Source organism: Anomaloglossus baeobatrachus, chromosome 12, assembly GCF_048569485.1.
Source record: "Anomaloglossus baeobatrachus isolate aAnoBae1 chromosome 12, aAnoBae1.hap1, whole genome shotgun sequence".
NCBI lineage: Eukaryota > Metazoa > Chordata > Amphibia > Anura > Aromobatidae > Anomaloglossus > Anomaloglossus baeobatrachus.
This window is the reverse complement of record NC_134364.1, coordinates 29,101,069-29,121,738: the sequence shown is the minus strand read 5'-3', so window position 1 is coordinate 29,121,738 and position 20,670 is coordinate 29,101,069. Positions and strand designations below refer to the sequence as shown.

The following is a 20,670-nucleotide window of genomic DNA, read 5'->3' as shown; positions in this document are numbered from 1 at the left end:
AGAATTAGTGATGGGTAGGGATCTATGAGACCCCCCTATCACTAATCCTGAAAGTAAAAACAAATAAACACCAACACCGAGAAAAATCCTTTAATTGAAATAAAATACAGCACCCTCTTTCCCCTCTTTATTAAACCCAAAAAGACCCTTGAAGTTCCTCCGTAATCCACACGACGTCCCACGACGGTCCTGGCTCTGCTACATCTGAGCCTGGAGAGAACGAAAACATATTCGATCTCTCCAGGCTCCAGGAAACACTGACAAGTGAGACCCAGCTGGCAACAGTGAAATCACTCAGTTCATCAGAGGCCATACCCGGGTTCCCACAATATGACTTCCGGTGACCTGAGTACCGCACTCTGGTTTAAAGTGCAGGGTCACACCCAGCCAGTCCTTTAACACTGACAATGCTAGGTGGGGATGAGGGAGTGCGGGGCCGTACGAGCCTTCATTAAAGGGACATACACGACCAAGGACGAATAGGTACGTCCTTTTTCGTGAAGGGGTTAAATAAAGCTGCTTTATTTTTTATACTTCCTGGTATTTGGCTTTGACAAAACTTAGTGATACAGTCTTGTGCGGATTATATGCATTATTTACCTGCGGATTCTCCAGATCTAATGCAGTTTTATGAGCTAAACCTGCACATAAACCTCAGCTTACCCACATTTTGCAAACTTGCAACGAACACTGCAGGTGAGATTACGCCATGTAACAAAGAAGCACAGTGGGCTGGAGATTTCTATAAATCTCATCCACTCAGTCAGAACTTAACCCAAAGGGTGGAAATAATTGACAAGAAGGGAATTTTGTTTACTTACCGTAAATTCCTTTTCTTCTAGCTCCAATTGGGAGACCCAGACAATTGGGTGTATAGCTATGCCTCCGGAGGCCACACAAAGTATTACACTAAAAGTGTAACGCCCCTCCCCTTCTGCCTATACACCCCCCGTGCTCACGGGCTCCTCAGTTTTGGTGCAAAAGCAAGAAGGAGGAAAAAATTATAATTGGTTTAAAGTAAATTCAATCCGAAGGAATATCGGAGAACTGAAACCATTCAACATGAACAACATGTGTACACAAAAAAACAGGGGCGGGTGCTGGGTCTCCCAATTGGAGCTAGAAGAAAAGGAATTTACGGTAAGTAAACAAAATTCCCTTCTTCTTTGTCGCTCCATTGGGAGACCCAGACAATTGGGACGTCCAAAAGCAGTCCCTGGGTGGGTAAAAGAATACCTCATAATAGAGCCGCAACCGGCTCCGTCCTACAGGTGGGCAACCGCCGCCTGAAGGACTCGCCTACCTAGGCTGGCATCTGCCGAAGCATAGGTATGCACCTGATAGTGTTTCGTGAAAGTGTGCAGGCTCGACCAGGTAGCCGCCTGACACACCTGCTGAGCCGTAGCCTGGTGCCGCAAAGCCCAGGACGCTCCCACGGCCCTGGTAGAATGGGCCTTCAGCCCTGAGGGAACCGGAAGCCCGGAGGAACGATAAGCCTCGAGAATTGGTTCCTTGATCCACCGAGCCAGGGTTGACTTGGAAGCTTGTGTCCCTTTACGCTGGCCAGCGACAAGGACAAAGAGTGCATCCGAGCGGCGCAGGGGCGCCGTACGAGAAATGTAGAATCTGAGTGCTCTCACCAGATCTAACAAGTGCAAATCCTTTTCACATTGGTGAACCGGATGAGGACAAAAAGAGGGTAAGGCTACTTTCACACATCCGGTTTGAGCCCTGCGGCTCAATCCGGCTGTGAAAACTATGCAACGGATGCGGTGAAAACACCGCATCCTTTGCATAAGTTTTTACATGCGGCCGGTCCGGTTTTTTCCGGTTGCGGCATGCTACTGAGCATGCGCAGTGGAAAATACCGCATGCGGCGACCGGATGCGGTTTTTTCCGCATCGCGCCGCATCCGGCCTCCATAGGGATGCATTGAAAAATGCGCCGCAGCGGCCGGATGCGGCGCGATGCGGTGTTTTTTGCCGGAGCAAAAAACGTTGCAGGGTACGTTCGATCCGGCCGCCGCATCGGCTAAATCTGCCGCATGCGGCAAAAACCGGACCGAACGCAAGCCCCTACGGCACAATGCGGCACTAATGTAAGTCAATGCAAAAAAAACCGCAATCGGCGTTACAAAAGCCGGTTGCGGTTTTTCTGCAGAACGCCGTATTGTGCCGCAGAGCAAAAATCCGGATGTGTGAAAGTACCCTAAGGAGATATCCTGATTGAGATGAAAAGGGGGATACCACCTTAGGGAGAAAGTCCGGAACCGGACGCAGAACCACCTTGTCCTGGTGAAACACCAGGAAGGGGCTTTGCATGACAGCGCTGCTAGCTCAGACACTCTCCGAAGCGAAGTGACTGCTACTAGGAAAACCACCTTCTGCGAAAGGCGTGAGAGAGAGATATCCCTCATTGGCTCGAACGGTGGTTTCTGAAGAACCATCAGCACCCTGTTCAGAACCCAGGGTTCTAACGGACGCTTGTAAGGAGGTACGATGTGACAAACCCCCTGCAGGAACGTGCGTACCTGTGGAAGTCTGGCTAGGCGCTTCTGAAAAAACACAGAGAGCGCTGAGACTTGTCCCTTAAGGGAGCCTAGTGACAAACCCTTTTCTAGGATCCAGGACTCAATGGCCACACAGTCAGGTTCAGGGCCGCAGAATTCAGATGGAAAAAACGGCCCTTGAGACAGCAAGTCTGGTCGGTCTGGTAATGCCCACGGTTGGTCGACCGTGAGATGCCACAGATCCGGGTACCACGACGTCCTCGGCAGTCTGGAGCGACGAGGATGGCGCGGCGGCAGTCGGCCCTGATCTTGCGTAACACTCTGGGCAACAGTGCCAGAGGAGGAAACACATAAGAGAGTTGAAACTGCGACCAATCCCGAACTAAGGCGTCTGCCGCCAGAGCTCTGTGATCTTGAGACCGTGCCATGAACGTCGGGACCTTGTTGTTGTGCCGGGACGCCATTAGGTCGACATCCGGCATGCCCCAGCGGCAACAGATCTCCTGAAACCCGTCCGGGTGAAGGGACCATTCCCCTGCGTCCATGCCCTGGCGACTAAGAAAGTCCGCTTCCCAGTCTTCTACGCCCGGGATTTGGACTGCGGATATGGTGGAGGCTGTGGCTTCCACCCACAGCAGAATCCGCCTAACTTCCTGGAAGGCTTGCCGACTGCATGTCCCGCCTTGGTGGTTGATCGTGACCACAGCCCAGGATGGGGGCAGGAAGGATTTCCCCTTCGACAGAGAAGTGGGAAAAAGCCACCACTGAAGGGAAGCTTTGGCTGCCCGAGAAAGGGAGACGTTCCTGTCGAGGGACGTCGATTTCCTGTCCCATTTGCGGAGAATGTCCCATTGAAGTGGGCGCAGACGGAACTGCGCAAAAGGAACTGCCTCCATTGCTGCCACCATCTTCCCTAGAAAGTGCATGAGGCGCCTCAGGGGGTGTGACTGACCAAGAAGGAGAGATTGCACCCCTGTCTGTAGTGAACGCTGTTTGTTCAGCGGAAGCTTCACTATCGCTGAGAGAGTATGAAACTCCATGCCAAGATATGTCAGTGATAGGGCCGGTGTCAGATTTGACCTTGGAAAATTGATGATCCACCCGAAACTCTGGAGAGTTTCCAGAGCAATGTTCAGGCTGTGTTGGCATGCCCCTTGAGAGGGTGCCTTGACAAGTAGATCGTCTAAGTAAGGGATCACCGAGTGTCCCCGAGAGTGTAGGATTGCCACCACTGTTGCCATGACCTTGGTGAAGACCCGTGGGGCTGTTGCCAGGCCAAAAGGTAGTGCCACGAAACTGAAGGTGTTCGTCCCCTATGGCGAAGCGCAGGAAGCGCTGATGGTCTGGCGCAATCGGTACGTGGAGATAAGCATCTTTGATGTCTATTGATGCCAGGAAATCTCCTTGTGACATTGAAGCGATGACGGGGCGGAGTGATTCCATCCGGAACCGCCTGGTTTTCACATGCTTGTTGAGCAGCTTTAGGTCCAGAACGGGACGGAAGGATCCATCCTTTTTTGGCACCACGAACAAGTTGGAGTAAAAACCGTGACCCCGTTGCTGAAGAGGAACCGGGATCACCACTCCCTCCTCCTTCAGGGTGCCCACCGCCTGCATAGGAGCCTCGGCTTTGTCGGGGGGTGTAGATGTTCTGAAGAAACGAGTCGGAGGACGAGAGTTGAACTCTATCCTGTAACCGTGAGATAGAATGTCTCTCACCCATCGGTCTTTTACTTGTGGCAGCCAGGCGTCGCAAAGCGGGAGAGCCTGCCACCGACCGAGGATGCGGTTTGAGGAGGCCGAAAGTCATGAGGAGGCTGCTTTGGTGACTTAGACCGCCATGCATCGGAGTTCCTCTGATCTTTCTAAGGCCTTTTGGACGAGGAAAATTGAGATCTGCCCGCGGTCCGAAAGGACCGAAACCTCGATTGTACCTTCCGTGGTTAAGGTCTGTTTGGTTTGGACTGGGGTAAGGATGAATCCTTCCCTTGGATTGTTTAATGATTTCATCCAATCGCTCACCAAACAAGCGGTCGCCAGCCAATGGCAAACCGGTTAAGAACTTTTTGGAAGCAGAGTCTGCCTTCCATTCACGTAGCCACATGGCCCTGCGGAGTAGCACCGAGTTGGCGGATGCCACCGCCGTACAGCTCGCAGAGTCCAGGATCGCATTAATGGCGTAGGACGCAAACGCCGACGCCTGATTGGTTAAGGACACCACTTGCGGGGCAGATGTACGTGTTATTGCATAATCTGCGCCTGACAAGCTGAGATAGCTTGGAGTGCCCATACGGCAGCGAATGCTGGGGCAAGGACACGCCTATAGCTTCATAGATGGATTTCAACCATAGTTCCATCTGTCTGTCAGTGGCATCTTTGAGAGAAGCCCCATCTTCCACTGCAACTATGGATCTAGCCGCCAGTCTGGAGATTGGAGGATCCACCTTAGGACACGGAGTCCAGCCCTTGACAACCTCGGGGGGGGAAGGGATAACGTGTGTCCTTAAGACGCTTGGAAAAACGCTTGTCTGGACAGTCTCGGTTTTTCTGGATTGCCTCTCTGAAGCCAGAGTGATCCAGAAACATATTTAATGTACGCTGGAACCTGAAACGGAATTTCTCCTGTGAAGCAGACTCCTCAATTGGAGGAGCTGGGGGAGAAATATCCAACACCTGATTGATGGTCGCTATAAGGTCATTCACTACTGCGTCACCTTCAGGGGTATGTAGGTTGAGAGCGGCTTCAGGATCAGAATCCTGATCTGAAACCTCCGCTTCATCCTCCAGAGAGTCCCCCTGCTGGGACCCTGAACAGTGTTGGTCGGCCTGGGACTGCGGTCCGTGTCAGAGACCTCACCCTGGGACCTATGGGATACCCCAGGGGCACTTTGCTGTTCCAATTGTGGAGGACCAGGGGTCCAGGATTGGATAGAGCCCGGGGCCTGAATCACCGGTCTGGACTGCAATGCTTCCAGTATTTTAGCAGACCATTTATCCATAGTCTCAGACAGTCTGTCAGCAAAGGCTGCAAACTCCGTCCCTGTCACCTGGACAGTGGTAGCAGGTGGATCCATCTGGGCCACCAGTCGCAGAGGCTCCGGCTGAGTAAGTGCCACAGGGCCGAGCATTGCACACAATGAGGGCCAGTGGAACCTGCCGGTAGTACAGCTGTACATGAGGTACAGGTTGCAAAGTACGCCTGTGCTTTGGCACCGTTGCTTTTTACAGATGACATGTTGTCTCCTCTGAGAACAACCAGGAGGGGATATAGCCAAAAATCAAAAGAGCGACCGTACAGTGCAATGTATAGCCTATAAGCCTATATATATATATACACTTCGGTACTCAGTGTGTTGTCTCTCATCTCCAGCGTCTGAATCGCTGACAGGAATGGCTGCCGGCGTTCTGTGGGGAGGAGGAGATCGTGGGCGTGCCCAAGAAAAGTGCGGGAATCCAGTGCCCCACTGTACTGAGTGAGGAGGGAGGAGGATACTAATGTATGCTCCAGTCCTCCGCTGACGATCCGTGCAGCGTCCCGCCCCTTCCCTGACTGGCAGGCCTGTGGGCGGGAATAAACGACACTAGGCCGCAGAAGCCGGGGACTAAAGTTATAAGCGCGGCCGGCAATAAGCGCGGCCCGCGCGGTAGTTCCCCGGCGCACTAACACCTCCAGCAGTGCTGGAAAGTGTCTGGCACAAGCGCTCCATGTCCGGCGCACTAACACACCCAGCCGTGCTGGAAAGTGTCTGGCACAAGTGCTCCCTGTCCGGCGCACTAACACACCCAGCAGTGCTGGAAAGTGTCTGGCCCAAGCGCTCCATGTCCGGCGCACTAACACACCCAGCCGTGCTGGAAAGTGTCTGGCACAAGCGCTCCATGTCCGGCGCACTAACACACCCAGCCGTGCTGGAAAGTGTCTGCCACAAGCGCTCCATGTCCGGCGCACTAACACACCCAGCCGTGCTGGAAAGTGTCTGGCACAAGAGCCCCATGTCCGGCGCACTAACACACCCAGCCGTGCTGGAAAGTGTCTGGCACAAGCGCTCCATGTCCGGCGCACTAACACACCCAGCAGTGCTGTAATGTGTATGGCACCAGCGCTCCATGCGCGGTCCCCACGGGGACACAGAGTACCTCATAGTAGCAGGGCCTTGTCCCTGACGATACCCGGCTCCTGTCCAGCAGATTCCCCAGGGGCTGCGGAGGGAGCACGGTCCCATGTGCCTAGAGACCGTTCCGGATCCCACTTCACCCAGAGCCCTTAAGGGATGGGGAAGGAAAACAGCATGTGGCTCCTGCCTGTGTACCCGCAATGGGTACCTCAACCTTAACAACACCGCCGACAAAGTGGGGTGAGAAGGGAGCATGCTGGGGGCCCTGTTAAGGGCCCTCTTTTCTTCCATCCGACCTGGTCAGCAGCTGCTGCTGACCAAGCTGTGGAGCTATGCGTGGATGTCTGCCTCCTTCGCACAAAGCATAAAAACTGAGGAGCCCGTGAGCACGGGGGGTGTATAGGCAGAAGGGGAGGGGCGTTACACTTTTAGTGTAATACTTTGTGTGGCCTCCGGAGGCATAGCTATACACCCAATTGTCTGGGTCTCCCAATGGAGCGACAAAGAAATCTAAATTTATATTTATATAGTGCAATACTAATTAATGTATTGCAATGTATAGTTAAAAATACTTCTATAAAGCCCAGCCACAGGATGGGCTTCACAGGAGGACTGCAATGGCTTGTCCCAGCAACTGTCATGACTACCGATTAGCACCAGCCGATCACATAGCCAGGGGCTGCTGGGTGTTGCTGCACATGTGCACCATCAATTGATCTACATACTACTGTCAATGACTGGATCTAGCTTCTATCAGTGCTGTTACTTACGGGAAAATGCTGGCTATTTGTCACAGACGGCATCTCCCGAGTATGGTGTGAGTTCAATGCCTGAAACTAAAGGCCGCTTTACATGCTACGATTTATCTGATGATATGTCGTTGGGGTCACGGTTTTCGTGACGCACTTCCGTCGTTAGCGACGTCGTTGCGTGTGACACCTACGAGCGACTCCGAACGATCGTAAAAATAGAGAAAATCGTTGATTGTTGACACGTCATTCATTTTCAAAATATTGTTTGTCGTTTGGAACTCAGCAGACATATTGCTACGTTTGACATCCTGCCAACAACAAACAACATAGTTAGTGCGTCCGTCATCAGCGACGCGGGCGTGTCGTTACGAGCAATGCTCCACGCCTCCTCCGCTCTGATTGGTGTCACGCCAGGGTGTACGCAATGGACAATTATACGCCTCTGTCGTTGCCGGAATCGTTGGGAGGAATGCTGTGTGACGGTGTGCACACGACCGCCTTGGTCAAAGAATATATCGCTGAACGATGTAGCGTCGTTTGTGAGATGAGTACGTGTGACCGCTACAAAACGAGCTATGAGCGATCTCGGCAAATAGAAGCAATGACCTGGGCGTGTCGCATCGCTAACGAGATCGCTAGCGAAATCGTTGTGTGTAAAGCGGCCTTAAGACTCTGACTAATACGTAAATCGGGGCAATTCTAAACACAGACAAGCCCTTTAAAGCAAAGCATTTAAAGCCCTTTAATGGCGTATTAAAGTATATTAAGGTCTGGAGGTTTCATTCTTGAATATCCATTATGAATCAAAACCAATGAGCAGCATGCAGCACAGATCCCACCTTAAGAGATCGCTCATACCACCACATACAACGGACGAGTGCTATCTGATTTTTTATCCGATATCACTCGGACCAATGTCATTCAACCGAGCAGTGCTGTGATGTTCATTCTTTTTCACTACCAGAATCTTTCAGTGAACAAATTGCAGCATGCTGTGATTTCACTCTGAAGTTGGATGCCATTTACCCATTCAAGTATATAGGTGGAAAACATTGGTCGCATGACATTCGAGTGCAGTCCAATTTCCAAGGACTCCCAAATAGGAGAAGATGGCGAACAATATTTCTCCAAACAGTGCACTACAATTGTCTTGTACAAGAGAATCGGATCACACTTCACTGAAACTCTGATCTTAGTGTAATTTGCATAAATGGTCCCAATTCTCTCGGATGAGAGAATCTATGGCCGTCTGACCCGAGCCTTACAGGGCTTCTTATTTCTTCTTGGATGCTGAGAAATGCTGCTGTACATCTCGTAGGACAGCTGCCCATTAACCAGAATAGTAATTGTGCACGATACTCATGGTTCTTAGGTTCTACTCTCAAGATCGCTCGGCGTTTTGGCAGTGGAACACCCAGTGATCAGTAACTTATCGCCAATCCTTTGGTTAGGAAATAGGTTGTAATTCTGGGGATAGCCCTTCAAGAAAGGCCTATACTCCAACTCAGGGAAGGGAATTTGCCCTTGTGTCTCAGATGCTTTTGGTGTTTTAAAAAGTTATTCCCAACCTTATAAATGGGTATTCTTAAGTAGTACAATTTTACAATGTGCTCATTATTAACATGCTTCTGAATATTTCCCGTGCCTATTCATTACGAAGCTGTTTATAGCTGGTCTCGTGCTTGTTTTCTTTGTAACCAGTGTGGATTATGCAGCATTTATACACTTTCTTGATATTAATATGGCATTGTTGCACTTTTTGTGTGTTGTACTTTGTAACTCTTGTACATGTATATTGCGGTAATGTTTTATTGTGTTTTCCCTGGTGCTGCTTCTCAACAAAACATGTGCAAACTCAAATAAATAAACCATTAAAATATTAAATATAGTGAATGTTCGAGTGTCGATTCAGACCGAGTGCTACTTGAGGTTCGTAGCGAGTTTTTCCTAATTTTAGTATAAATTGGTTTAATGCTTTATGGTTTTTATTTATGTTTTGCCTTCTGCTAAATAAATATTAGGACAAAAAAAATAATAATTCTAAAATGTATCCATTTGTGGTTTCTTTTCTTCCTTGGTTGAACTTGATTGTCTTTTCCTCTAACAATATATGTGCAGTGCATAAAAATTTGCATTTAGATCTTCTGGGCACATTTTACTCCAAAAACAGATTGTCTCTTCTATACGGCACATTTATTAACCATTTGTGCCAGAATTTATAGCTTTGTGCAGCATCAATACAAGTGGCTTGCAGATTGACCAGGATTTAGATACATTAATTAATTGACATTAATTAAGACATTAATTATTAAATGAAAGGAAAATTATATCCAGCATACAAAAATTGTAAAAATCTTATTTATTGAAAAAAAAACCCATTAAAAGCGTCTCAATGGATCCATTCGAAAGATAAAACAGATATATATCAGCGAGAAGCAGCAAACATGTTTCGGAGTACACGTCCTTACTCACGGCATGCAATGAGTAAGGACGTGTAGTCTGAAACATGTTTGCTGCTTTTCGCTGATATATATATCCGTTTTACCTTTCAGATGTATTCATCGAGACATTTTTGGGGAATAAATAGGATCTTTACAAAGTTCGGATGCTGGATATATTTTTCCATTCTACTATTTGTGGTTTCTTTACAAGAATCATCCAGGACGACATTCATGCTTTGAGGAGCAGTGACCTGACTTTCTTGTCAGTTTTCTTTACATTAATTATTAAATGTTACTTTCAAATATAATATATATATAAAAAAAATATATATATATACATCTATATCTATGCATGTATGTATGTATGTATACATATGTATGTATGTATATATATATATATATATATATATATATATATATATATATATATATATATATATATATATATATATATATATATATATATATATATATATATATTGCATTTCTATTTCACAAAGACCCTGGTATGGAAGAAGTGATTTACTTTTAGTATGTGTGAAACTTTATGATAGTAGTGAATGCTGACACTTTTTTTTTTTTTTTTTTTTTTTATCAAAAGCAACAAGTGCAGTCATAAATCTGTAAGGCTACTTTCACGTTGCGTTTTTACCTACATTCACTGTTCCTGTCGGGGCATCTGTCCGAGCCCCCCCACCCCACCCCCGTAAATCGGGTTTTGGACACATACGGCGACGAGGCCATTGACTAAAATGGAGCAGACGGAGTCAGTGTGTCTTCTGTCTTGTACAATTTTTCATTTTCATATTCGTTTTTGGACACCTGAACGCAGTAGACTGTGTCTCGGTGTCCACCTGCAGATAACGTATATGCCCGAAAATGGTGCAATGCAGAAGACACGCTATCGGAGTCTGCTCCATTATAGTCAGTGGCCCCGTCCAAAACACGTTTTGCGGCGGGGGGAAGGTCCGGACGGATGCCCCAACGGGACCAGTGAACGTAGGTAAAAACGCAATGTGAGAGTGGCCTAACACCGCATAGATCATTAAATTAGCTGAGCCTTAACCTGTACATTTACTATAATTAAACTACTTTAATGAATGTTGACTATGTGCACATTAGTTAGATAGATGAACAGATAGACAGAGAATATATTAAGCCTATATAGTTTATCAATTTCCTCACCTGATCTCGGTCTCCAGCGAAACAACAGCTCTTCATGGTGCACGAGTTAAAGTAACCCTGATTGTCAAATTGGAAAATTGGCAAACGTGAGTGAATGTCGTACAGGACAGGCGGCAGGCGGCGGCGCAGGGCTAGCAGCCGAGTCCCGTTGCTGTTAAACCGTACACTCATTGCACTCTGCAGAGACAGGTTTCCTCCGTAGCGTAGAAGAGATCTACAGTAAAAAGGGAGAGGTGTGGTCTAAATAATAACATTGCATAAAAAGAGCCATTAGCAGAGGTCACTTTAAATACATCCCCAAAAAATTCCAAGTAGTATACTTTATATCGTCACCCTGGTCTTATGTGTTTTGGGAAATGCTGAGAGATGTGACCATATCATTATTTTATGTAGATTTTTCAACTCCGCGCTGTATAAACTTGAATGCTTATTGGATGAAGCCGATCAGGTGATGTGTATTTGTGTAATGCCAGAGGTGCAGCCTAAGGATACATCACCATTTATCATGGTGTGCAGAATTGATGGATCTTTTTCGGGATGAACATGGACTCAAAATCATCTTCCAAACCTCCTTCCAGTTTTTAGAAGACACTTTCTTCAAGCACTGATACAGGAAAAAGTCTGCATCTTTCAAGAAAACCAGGATTTATATGCAGGCAATGTGGCATTGCAGAATTGTAGTCTCCATGGTTAGGCGCCAAGTAGAGGTATTAAAACACCGCTCCAGAGGTTTTTTGTAGTGCCTTTGGGGCTTCTGTCTGAACCCCCCAACAAAACAGGTTTCGGACAAATGCGCCGAAAGGGCCATTGAGTATAAAGGAGCAGACGGAGTCACCATGTGCTCTGTTCTCGGGCGTATACACTTTCTGGAGGCGGACACCCAGACGCGGTCTACTACGTCTGAGTGTCCACCTCCAGAAAGTGTATACGCCCGAGAATGGTGCAAGACAGAATACACGGTGACTCCGTCTGCTCCATTATACTCAATGGCTCCGTAGGCACATGTGTCTGAAACCCGTTTTGCAGGGAAGGGGGGGGGTTTCGGACAGAAGCCCCGAAGGGACCACTGAATGTAGGTCAGAATGCAGTGTGAAAGTGGCCGACATCTGAACCCCCTGTCTTTTGCTCACCTACCGGCAGCCTCATCTTCTATCTCCACCACTCCGGTCGGTCTCCAACGATTTGTGACCTGCTGGCAGCTCCAGTGTTTCATTGAGCCGGAGGTCACAACTCAATACAAGTCTATGAGAGCCTTGTTCTGGTCTCATAGAGATGCATTGGGAACTTGTGATGTAACTTCTAATTTCCAGCTGGTCAGAAGTTGAGGGCACAAGATGGTGCCACAGGACCAGAGCGGTGCCAGTAAAACATAAAGCCATCAGGAGGCGAGAGTATAACAGGAAGATTTCATTTAAAGCGCCACTCCGGCGCTGGAAAATAAAGAACAAAAAAAAAACCAAAACGCTGGAGTGGTGCTTTAAAGGTGAAAGAATAATGACTAGAGTTGAGCGGATTGCCAATAATCCGGGTCCGGCTGATCAGTGGCGGGTTGACAAGGAAGTCCGAGATCTGATCCGGAATCCAGGCCAATGTGTGTCAATGAGGAGCGGAATCCGACACGAGCGAGAGAGCGAGAGAGAAAAAAAAAAATGCTGAATCCGGATCGTGCACCCGGAATCCCGCGTCCGGCCTGGATCTACCGCTGAAACCGCGCGGATCCGGATTTTTCAAGTCCGGGTCCACTCAACACTAATAATGACACCACCCCTTCCTCAACTAAGCTAAACCCTACTGAGAACTTGTGTTCACTTCTTAAACTGGAGATTTAAGGTAAAGGCAAAAAGTCCCCTCTCTAATCTGTGTCTGGGGGCTGTGGTTGGTGCTGCCCAAAAAAAGATTAGAAATCAATAGATTAATAAATGGACTGACTACACGGATGGACGGCTTATGACTGATATTGAAAAGAAGGGCGGCTATATTTATGTCTTTTTAAAATGTCCAATATATTTTTGCATATTTTGAGTTATTTGGTTATTAGTCTCACTGTAACAGATGTCATATCATATCTCAATAAACAATTGAGATGGAAAAGTTACGTTTTCATTTAGTTGCATAATAACTTTGCACAAGAGACAAACCTTCACTTTAAACTTTTTACATATTCAGGTTTATTAACCTTTTGGACAGACCGACCGCTCTTTAGTAGTTCAATAATAAAATTAATCATCAAAAATATAAATTGTCTAATAATTGTCGACACAGTGTAGATCTGTGACAACTCCAGTAATTGAAGCCATAATAGGTGTTATTCAGCTTTTTTTTAAGAAACAGATTTAATTAATAAAAATGGTTACAGGGAATCTGTCAGCAGGTTTTTGCTACCTCATTTCAGAGCAGCAGGATGTAGGGGCAAAGATCGTGAATCCAAGGATGTATCACTTAGATTACTGGCTGCAGCCATTCTGACACAATCAGAACTTTTAGCTTTAGCCATGAAGCAGAGCTGAGCGAGCAGTCCCCGCTCACACCGGTCTCTCTATAGAGATGGCACATTGACAGTGAGGTGCCAATCACAACAGGGGGCATGTCGGACTGCCGTGCGTGTGACATTGTAGTCCCAGCAATGATAAGTCCTGCTGCTTAAAGAAACATAGCAAATAAACAACAGATTGGACCTGGACAAGACAGGCATGCCTGAATTGTCCCTGTTAACACTTGCAGCATGCGGTGTTTAGCTTACATAGTGAAAACCCGCTAAAAGATTCCCTTTAAAAGGTAAACTTTTCCAAACATTTGTGTCTCTTTATCAATATAAATGTAGGCTAAATATGCTAAAAATACCACTCATTAGATTTTACCTATACGTAAGGTAACTATCGGCTGAGTGCTTCTTTGATGACGGGGTTTGTCTGAACACTCCCCTATCAATGGCAAGTTGAAACGTGTGTCGAGGTGTTTGGTGGGTTTTTCTGACCTTGTATTATGTGAGTATTGCACGGATGATTTATACATGAATGATTAGAGGCTCTGTTTGTAGGGAGTCGGTTTATGTTCGAAATAGGCGCTGTATGAGTGTACATCTTAATATGCATACCACTATATATATTAACCGGCTGAGTCTCTTATAAACTTATAGTAATCAATTTCTATTTGAATATTTATTCCTTCATATATTACTGTTAGAATAGTTCTAAAGACTAAAGAGATATTTATATTTATGAAATTGGATATTTATTGTGAATATTTTTTGAAAGACTGAGTAGGATCTATATAGAAATTGAATATTTGGGGACTTAATAAATCTATACAGTGGTTTTATATACATCGGTTCCATCAGTGCAATATATTTAAATATTGGGGAGAGTGTTGTTGTGTTGCTCGGTTTATACAGTTTTTGATATATTTTACAATCTTATATTTTGAGTACAATATCCCTCCACTTTTCTTATTAATAATCTATGGTCAAAAATTCCCCCTATGTTTGTTTTTTCAAGTGATTGTTCTTGGTGTAGATTAAATAAATGTTTAAAAAAATATTTTTGCAAAATAAAAAATTAAATATTTGATGCAATATACTCTGATTTCTGTTTGTTTTTGATTATCAATATAAATGTAGGCTAAATATGCAGAAAAATACCACTCATTAGATTTTACCTATACGTAAGGTAACTATCGGCCGAGTGCTTCTTTGCTGACGGGGTTTGTCTGAACACTCCCCTATCAATGGCAAGTTCTGAAAACATTATTGTGACATTGTACAGCAATAACAAATACAAAATGCTGAATTTTGGGTGTAAAGGTAAAGTGATTTGCATGTGACAGATGATGGGACAGGTGTGAATGTGTGAAGGTGCGCCCATCTATACCCTCTACACTGGCATGTCATGATGCACACATTAGTAATGCCTTTCTACTCCTCGTATCCTGGTCTGATAGGCTCACAATTACGTTTCTTTATTAATAAGCCCTCGTCTGGCACACGCCGTACCTCTAGTATGTCTCACTGCATATATTCGGCCTCCACCTCTGCCTAAAGGCCAAAAGACTCTCACCGGAAACCGCTGTACACACATCATGATGTTCTTGAAATAAAAATGTATGACTCAAGGCTGTATTTAGTTAATGACAAGTTCACTACACGTTCTTACCTGCATCTTATTATTTCATTACCATGGGCATCCAGAGCCGGCTTGGGGCCACAGGGTAAATGTGTAAGGGTATGTTCACACAAAGGGTTTTTATGCGTAGAAGCATCAATACACGCATTCATAAAACCTCTGAGTGACTATTATTGATATAATTCGGGATGACTTTCTGGATGGAATCAAATCTATAGGACTATGAATACCAGTAAGGCTATGTTCACACGTTGCATTTTTGCAGAATTTTCTTATGTTTGTTTTTATTGCAAATTAAAAACCACTTTTTACAGTACCAGGAAAAGCTAAAGGCCGCTTTATACACAGCCACATCGCTAACGAGATGTCGTTGGGGTCACGGAATTCGTGACGCACATCCGGCCTCGTTAGCGACGTCGTTGCGTGTGAAACACAGGAACGACCGATAACGATCAAAAATACTGACCATATCGTTGATCGTTGACGCATCGTTCTAATCTGAAATATCGTTGCTCCTATTGCACGCAGGTTGTTCGTCGTTCAAGCGGCAGCACACATCGTTACGTGAAACACCCCTGGAACGAGGAACATCGTACCTGCGGCTGCCGTCAATGAGGAAGAAAGGAGGTGGGCGGGATATTCCGGCTGCTCATCTCCGCCCCTCCGCTTCTATTGGGCGGCCGCTTAGTGATGCCGCTGTGACGCCACACGAACCGCCCCCTTAGAAAGGAGGCGGAGCGGCGGCCACAGTGACGTCGCTAGGCAGGTAAGTCCGTGTGACGGGTGTTAGTGATGTTGTGCGCCACGGGCAGCGATTTGCCCGTGACACACAACCGACGGGGGCGGGTGCTTTCACCAGCGACATCGCTAGCAATATCGCTGCGTGTAAAAGTGGCCTTAAGAGTTCAGAAATCTCATGCACACAATTGCTTTTTTTTCACTTTTTTCCCTCACTGAATTGGAAATCTGCTACTTTTTTTTTTAAATTGCAGAATGTCAATTCTTTCAGCGTTTTTGCATTTGTAAGTGCAAGAATGCAACCATGCATTTTTTTTCTGCCTTTTTTGTGAATATAACAAATTTTATTAAAACACACACTGTGGACAAATGACGCATACGATCTGCAAAAAAAAAAAAAAAAAAACAAAACCTGCAAAAATGGCGCAAAATTTGCTTTTTGTAAGCAGCTTCTTAAAGGGGTGGTTCACTACTTAGCTTTACTGGCCACATCGATACAACATTGAGAAACAAGGCTTCTTTCAAACACCTCTGAGCGACATTATTGTGCTCCACTTATCCCCATCACATGATCCCTGAACTCCGTGACCTCTGAGATTCGGTGATGTCACGTCTATTTCCGGTTGACCTGACATCACCGCGGCCGGCCCCAGTCTCTGTGAGTGACTGGGCTGTGGGTAGGGTTTCCCCACACATCACAGCCAGCATCGCTCCTGCTCGCGGTGCTCTGCAGTGAAGGAGACAGCGTGCGACATGCTGAGCTGTGATGAGTGGTGAAACGCCACCCACAGCCCAGTCACTCAGGAAGACTGGGGCCGGCCGCGGTGATGTCAGGTTACATGGAAGTTGACGTGACACCACCCGATCTCAGCGGTCACGTGGTGGGGATGAGCGGAGCACAATAGCGTCGCTCACAGGCACTACTGCCAACACAAGGGATTTGAGAGAAGCCTTGCTTCTGAACGTTATATCGATGTTGCTAGTAAAGGTAAGTAGTGAACCACCCCTTTAATGGAGTCTATGCCAAGAAGACAAGGCATCATTTAGTTGACAAATCTTTTTGTGAAATAACTATTAGTGACGAGCAGGTACTACCATGCTCGGGGTGCTCGGTGCTGATAACAAGCAGTCGGACGCTCGGATGGGCACTACACATGTACCGAGCATAACGGAACTACTCCTGCGCCGAAATCAACTTCTTGGACACCATCATTAAACTACGGAACAATGAACTAGAGACATCCCTGTACAAGAAGCCAATTGACCGTCCAACATACCTGAAATGGGACAGTTTTCATCCAAAACACATAAAAAACTCTATTGTATACAGCCTGGCCATCAGGTACAATCGGATATGTTCCAACAGTACAGATAGAGACAATCACCTGGAGGGCCTCAGAAAGACCTTTCTGAATCAAGGCTACCACCCAAGAACAATTGAAAACCAGATTACAAGAGCCACCAGAATATCAAGAAACCATCTCCTGCATTATAACACTAAAGAAGAAAACAACCGGGTGCCTCATGTAGTCACCTACAATCCACATCTGGAGGTGTTTAGAGGAGCTGCACGGAAACTACAACCATTACTGCAGAAAGATGCCCGATTAAAAGCTATTTTTCCAGACCCCCCACTTCTCACAGCCCCCGAATCGAAGAAGCATCATTGTCAGAAGCTCCCTGTCCTCTCCAACAACAGGAACATTCCCCGCAACCAGAAAAAATTACCTGTATGGGGAACTTGAGCATTGTTCTGAAAAAACTTCTGGAAAAATGCTTCAGTTCCCATTGGCTTCCATTATACTTAGGTACACGAGTTGAGCCCGTCCGAGTGTCCGACTGCTCATTGCAAGTATCGAGCACCCGAGCATGGTAGTGCCCGCTCATCACTAGTTACGAGTACTGAGCACCCGAGCATGGTAGTGCCCGCTCATCACTAGTTACGAGTACAAAGCACCCGAGCATGGTAGTGCCCGCTCATCACTAGTTACGAGTACCGAGCACTCAAGCATGGTAGTGCCCGCTCATCACTAGTTACGAGTACAGAGCACCCGAGCATGGTAGTGACCTCTCATCACTAGTTACGAGTACTGAGCACCCGAGCATGGTAGTGCCCACTCATCACTAGTTACGAGTACTGAGCACCCGAGCATGGTAGTGCCCGCTCATCACTAGTTACCAGTACAGAGCACCCGAGCATGGTAGTGACCTCTCATCACTAGTTACGAGTACTGAGCACCCGAGCATGGTAGTGCCCACTCATCACTAGTTATGAGGACAGAACACCCGAGCATGGTAGTGCCCGCTCATCACTAGTTACCAGTACAGAGCACCCGAGCATGGTAGTGACCTCTCATCACTAGTTACGAGTACTGAGCACCCGAGCATGGTAGTGCTCGCTCATCACTATTAACCATTTAATAAATTTGGACTTTGCACATGTAATGCTTAATTTACATTGTGACGGTGATATGAGGGCCTTAAAAGCAACCTCTTATTGCATATACGTACAGCTCCTACCTCACAAACATAGGATCAAATAGTGTGGGAGTAGTTTTGTTTTTTGGTTTTTTTTTTAACATGTCACTCTCTGAAATGTCTCGTATGCAAAATAAAGAGTCATGTGGGTTGTGGCATGAATGGATACGTCATTACACGCCAGCTCCAATAGCATCGCCATGCACTTATACATCGTCATGTCCTCAGCATCATCTGCTCGTGCTCCAGATGTCGCTGGTCTGTGGCAAATCAATAAAATGAACACTGCGATTCCTGAGGAAACAGACTGCCTACCGGACACTACACATTTTCTACTTTTAGGCAGTGGTTTACTGGCTGAAAACATGATGACAGGTTCAACTTGCTGCCTGATTTACCAAAGATTACATCTCGAGTGTCCAAGCAAATATATAGTGAGTTATCAAATCATTTTTGATGGACACTTGTAACAAAAAGTGATTTCCAGAGCAAACAATCTCTTTACTACACTGTGTGCAGAATTATTAGACAAATGAGTATTTTGATCACATGATGCTTGTTATACACGTCGTCCTACTCCAAGCTGTATAGGCTGAGAGCCAACTACCAATTAAGTAAATCAGGTGATGTGCCTCTCTGTAATAAGGAGGGGTGCGGTGTAATGACATCAACACCCTATATAAGGGGTGCTTAATTATTAGGCAACTTCCTTTCCTTTGGCAGAATGGGTCAGAAGAGAGATTTGACGGGCTCTGAAAAGTCCAAAATTGTCAGATGTCTTGCAGAGGGATGCAGCAGTCTTGAAATTACCAAACGTTTGAAGCGTGATCACCGAACAATCAAGCGTTTCATGGCAAATAGCCAACAGGGTCGCAAGAAGCGTGTTGGGCAAAAAAGGCGCAAAATAACTGCCCATGAATTGAGGAAAATCAAGCGTGAAGCTGCCAAGATGCCATTTGCCACCAGTTTGGCCATATTTCAGAGCTGCAACGTTACTGGAGTATCAAAAAGCACAAGGTGTGCCATACTCAGGGACATGGCCAAGGTAAGGAAGGCTGAAAAACCACCACCTCTGACCAAGAAGCATAAGATAAAACGTCAAGACTGGGCCAAGAAATATCTGAAGACTGATTTTTCAAAGATTTTATGGACTGATGAAATGAGAGTGACTCTTGATGGGCCAGATGGATGGGCCAGAGGCCGGATCAGTAAAGGGCAGAGAGCTCCACTCCGACTCAGACGCCAGCAAGGTGGAGGCGGGGTACTGGTATGGGCTGGGATCATCAAAGATCAACTTGTGGGACCTTTTCGGGTTGAGGATGGAGTGAAGCTCAACTCCCATACCTACTGCCAGTTTCTGGAAGACAACTTCTTCAAGCAGTGGTACAGGAAGAGGTCGCTATTGTTCACGAAAAACATGATTTTCATGCAGGACAATGCTCCATCACATGCATCTAACTACTCCACAGCGTGGCTGGCCAGTAAAGGTCTAAAAGATGAAAAAAATGAAATTGCCCCCTTGTTCACCTGATCTGAACCCCATAGAGAACCTGTGGTCCCTCATAAAATGTGAGCTCTACAGGGAGGGAAAAACAGTACACCTCTGGGAACAGTGTCTGGAGGCTGTGGTGGCTACTGCATGCAATGTTGATCGTAAACAGATCAAGCCACTGACAGAATCTATGGATGGTGGCTGTTGAGTGTCATCATAAAGGAAAGGTTGCTATATTGGTCACAAATTTTTTGGGGGTTTTGTTTTTGCATGTCAGAAATGTTTATTTCTATATTTTGTGCAGTTATATTGGTTTACCTGGTGAAAATAAACAAGTGAGATGGGCATATATTTGGTTTTTATTAAGTTGCCTAATAATTCTGCACAGTAATAGTTACCTGCACAAACAGAATCCTCCTAAGAGCCAAGTCTAAAAAAAAACCCACTCCAACTTCCACAAATATTAAGCTTTGATATTTATGAGGCTTTTAAGTTGATTGAGAACATAGTTGTTGCTCAATAATAAAAACAAATCCTCTAAAATACAACTTGCCTAATAATTCTGCACACGGTGTATATTCGCATACACTGCCTGTTTTTCAGCCTCGCATTTTATGATTCAGCTGAAATGTTTGCACATCAGTATTGTATTTCCTGAATGTGGCAAAGCAGAACCTCAAAGCTGGAATGGAGGACTGTCTGGCAGACAGATTTGGCCATGGAAGCAATGTTAAAATGATTCCAGTCCTAAGTACACTATAAAACAACATATCCTTTAAAACAAAGAAGAGGAGTTCTAATGGTGCTCTCCTGCAGGCACAATTACACACCAGGTTTGATTCATC

At 46.1% G+C, this 20,670-nt stretch overlaps 1 protein-coding gene across 1 annotated transcript in view; it reads right to left on the bottom strand.

The window, feature by feature from the left end:
* DCAF5 (DDB1 and CUL4 associated factor 5) overlaps positions 1 to 20,670 on the bottom strand; it is a 133,158-nt gene that overhangs the window by 16,882 nt on the left and 95,606 nt on the right. The window contains exon 6 of the mRNA XM_075329842.1: positions 11,000 to 11,213. Coding sequence (XP_075185957.1) covers positions 11,000 to 11,213 — 214 coding nt within the window. The remainder of the gene's footprint in view (positions 1 to 10,999; positions 11,214 to 20,670) is intronic.